Genomic DNA, 3,819 nt, shown 5'->3' with positions numbered 1-3,819 from the left:
AAGAAAAGAAAAGAAAAAGAAAAGAAAAAGGAAAAAGAAAAAAGAAAAGAAAAAAAAAAAGAAAAAGAAAAAGGAAAAAAAAAAGAAAAGCAAAGAAAATACAAAAATAGAAATAATAATAATAATAATAATAATAATAAGAAAAAGAGAAAATTTTTCTCTCTTCCCTCTTTCTCTCTCTTTCTCTCTCTCTATTGTCTCTCTCTAAAAAGAAAAAGAAAAGAAAAATATATATATATAAATATAAATAAATAAATATATATATATATGTGAGAGAAAATTTCTCTCATCCCTCTCTAAAGTCTTTCTCTCTCTAAAATTGGATTCGTTCTCTCTCTACTTTCTCTTTCTAAAAAAAAATCCTATGAATCCCTTATTAGGCTATCTTCTTCACTTTTAAGGACCTATGACCTTAAATCGGGTTAGAGCCGAAGGGAGAGATTTATTGGACTGACTATCAAATCGGTCATTTCTTTATATTATGTAATTTTATTAAAAATATAAAATTTATTAATGATTTAATATTTTAAATAGGACTGTCTGATTCTTTTAAGGAAGATTAAAAGGTCCTGGACGATCGAGGTAAGTAGATCCTATGCTCCTTATTTATTTTTAAATGATCATGTTTTTATGTAAAGAATTGCAATTGATGAAATCATAATTTTTCATAAAATAAGGATCGGCATATGTGATATGAAAAAGCATGTTTTATTATGAGCATTGATTTCATGAATATGTCTTATGAAAATAGCATGATTATGAAATATGAATTTCATTGTTTTTCCATCTATGTATATGTATGCTTTAAGAAAAAGATATAATGATTTCAAAGGCTCTCAGATGGCTATGAATGAATCCCTACGGGAAGGTCGACATCCGGAGCTAGCATCCACATGAAACATGGCCCTGCCAGCGGGTATAAAGTTGGCACAAGAATTAAGAACTCTGTCGATTAAGAAACATGGCCCTGTCACGGGTATAATAGTGACCTTAGCACGAATATCTGTGGGCAATGTTTTGAAACATGACATGAATACATGATGAAAATGATTTACGATTCATAATTGTGAAATATACATGATTTATGCATGCATGATGAGCTTATAACTTGTTTTATTATATGCTCTATGAAATATTTATTTTTATAATAATTGTTATTTGCTAAATGATGCATTATCATAGAAAACTTATGCTTGATCCGATAAGGAAGCGGAAGTCTACTTACTGAGCTAGTGTAGCTCATATTCTTTTTGTTTTCTCTTTCATGTATAGAGAAATAAGGCTAGGATCGAAGGAAAGAGAATCCAGGCTTGGAGATCAGTAAAGCAAGTTTAGAAATTTTGCTCTAGAAATTCAGTTTAGATTTTTGGATTGTAGTCATTATAAATTTTAAGACTTGGATTATTTTATCTCTGGTTTTAGATGCTCTGAACCAGTTTTGGTTTAATTAAATAATTGAATTGAATTTTATTATTACATTTATTTGAGATACACCTGTTATTATATTTAAGAAGATGAATTTTGGCTTCATGTTCTCGTGGGTCCATCCCTCGGTAGCATGGCCGTGTTATGTCCCGGAATTGGGGCATGACATATTAAGGTATCAGAGCAATAGGTTTAAATCAAGGATAGAACTTAAAAAACCTAACAGTGAGTAGCTAGGTTATGCATAGTTAGATTTTGACTTAAATTATTAACTGTACTGTAACTCTGTTATAAAATAACGTAATAATGATTGACATTTGAATAGGAAGCGATGAGCGATAGGGAGGACGAGACTTTGGCAAATATGGCCGCTAGGACAAGAGGAGCAAGACTAACGTCACGAGGAGCTGACAATCAACCAGCTGAGCGGGCTCCTGACGCACCGGCCACACAGGCGGACATTGCTGGTGTATGTCAAGTGGTGGCTCAGCTTATTCAGCAGCAGGCACAGACTGCTCCTCGACCGACATTATCTATGGAGTCATACTATGAGAGATTCAGAAGGCTCAACCCACCTCTATTTGAGGGTGGATCTGATTCTATGGCTGCAGAGACATGGATTCGAGAGATGGAAAAGATGTTTGATGCCCTGCAATACCCTGAGAATGTGAAGGTCCGATTAGCCATCCCTATGTTAAAAGGAAATGCCGAGTTTTGGTGGACTGCAATAAAAGCTGCCTATGGGAACAATGATGATCAGCTCACTTGAGAAGAATTCAAAGAGATATTTTATGACCAGTACTTTCCGGAGACAATGAGGTTGGTAAAAGAAAATGAGTTTCTAGCCTTAAAGCAAAAGGATGATATGACGGTGCTAGAATATGCTAACAAGTTTAATGAGCTAGGCCGCTTCTGCCCTCAACTTATGGAATTCGAAAGGAGTAAAGCTAACAGATTTGAACAAGGTCTAAGATATGGAATTCGATCCCGTCTGTCTTCTCATATTTTCAATAACTACAAGGACGTACTGGAGCGAGCTTTGAAAGTAGAATCTGAATTGAAAAGAGCAGAACTAGAAAGAGGAGATAAGAAGAGACCGAGATCAGCAGGAAATCTAAAGGATCAGCAGAAAAATTTCAAAAATAATAACTTTGATAAGAAGAAAGAATCTTCATCCTGCTCCTACTGTGGAAAAAAATTATAATGGACCTTATCTCAAGAGGATTGGAGCATGCTTCTTATGTGGTGAAAAAGGACATATGGCTCGTGATTGCCCAAATAAGAAAAGAGATGACTCTAGATCTAGCAAACCGGTTGATCAAAAACAAAAAGGAAACGCACGAGTATTTACTTTAAACCAGCAGGAGGCCAATGCAAATGATCAAGTGGTGACAGGTATTATCCCAGTCAATTCTATTTATGCTCGTGTATTATTCGATTCTGGCTCTTCACACTCTTTTATATCTCTCAAGTTTGCTACTTCTTTGAATTGTGTGCCTGGAAAACTAAATGAACCATTATATGTTAGCACATCTTTTAAAAATATTGTTGTTGCTGATATTATTTTCAAGAATTGCATAATCCAAATAGAAGAAAAAGAATTAGCAGCAGATTTGATTCAGCTAAATATGTATGATTTTGATGTTATTCTTGGGATGAACTGGTTATCTTCATACCATGCACATATTGATTGTTTTGGAAAAAAGTGGTATTTCAAATTCCAGATGAACCACAATTCTTCTTTCAAGGCGAAGTTCATAATAAGGAATTCAAACAATCCTTGGGTATTATCTCAATCATGAACGCAAGAAAAGCTTTAAGGAAAGGATGCAAAGCATTTTTGGCCCACGTAATAGACGTCGAGAAGGAAAAGATAAAGTTGGATGAGATTCCAATTATCAAGGAATTTTCTGATATTTTTCCAGATGAACTACCCGGACTGCCCCCAGAGCGTGAGGTTGAATTTAAAATTGATATCACCCCAGGAACCGGACCTATTTCGAAACCTCCTTACCGGATGGCTCCCGTAGAATTACGAGAATTAAAGGATCAACTGCAAGAACTTTTGAATAAAAAGTTTGTCCGGCCAAGTACATCACCCTGGGGAGCTCCTGTGTTATTTGTGAAAAAGAAAGATGGAAGCATGCGATTACGCATTGACTATCGGGAGTTGAACAAGGTAACCATAAAGAACAAATATCCTCTTCCACGAATAGATGACTTATTTGATCAACTTCAGGGTGCTCAAGTTTTCTCCAAAATTGACTTACGATCAGGCTATCATCAACTAAGAATTAAAGATGAAGATGTACCTAAGACTGCATTTAGAACCAGATATGGCCATTATGAATTTTTAGTAATACCTTTTGGACTAACCAATGCACCGGCTGCTTT

General features: G+C 35.0%; 1 protein-coding gene across 1 annotated transcript; it reads left to right on the top strand.

The window, feature by feature from the left end:
- Positions 1 to 1,756: 1,756 nt before the first annotated feature.
- LOC140853417 (uncharacterized) lies at positions 1,757 to 2,546 on the top strand. Its single transcript, XM_073248048.1, has one exon. The coding sequence runs from the start codon at positions 1,757 to 1,759 to the stop codon at positions 2,192 to 2,194; it is 438 nt and encodes a 145-aa protein (XP_073104149.1). The 3' UTR covers positions 2,195 to 2,546.
- The last annotated feature ends 1,273 nt before the right edge of the window (positions 2,547 to 3,819 follow it).

The sequence above is a fragment of the Elaeis guineensis genome, chromosome 13 (assembly GCF_000442705.2).
Source record: "Elaeis guineensis isolate ETL-2024a chromosome 13, EG11, whole genome shotgun sequence".
NCBI classification, from domain to species: domain Eukaryota; kingdom Viridiplantae; phylum Streptophyta; class Magnoliopsida; order Arecales; family Arecaceae; genus Elaeis; species Elaeis guineensis.
Note: the sequence above shows the minus strand (reverse complement) of the source record. Positions and strands in the feature narration are given on the sequence as shown.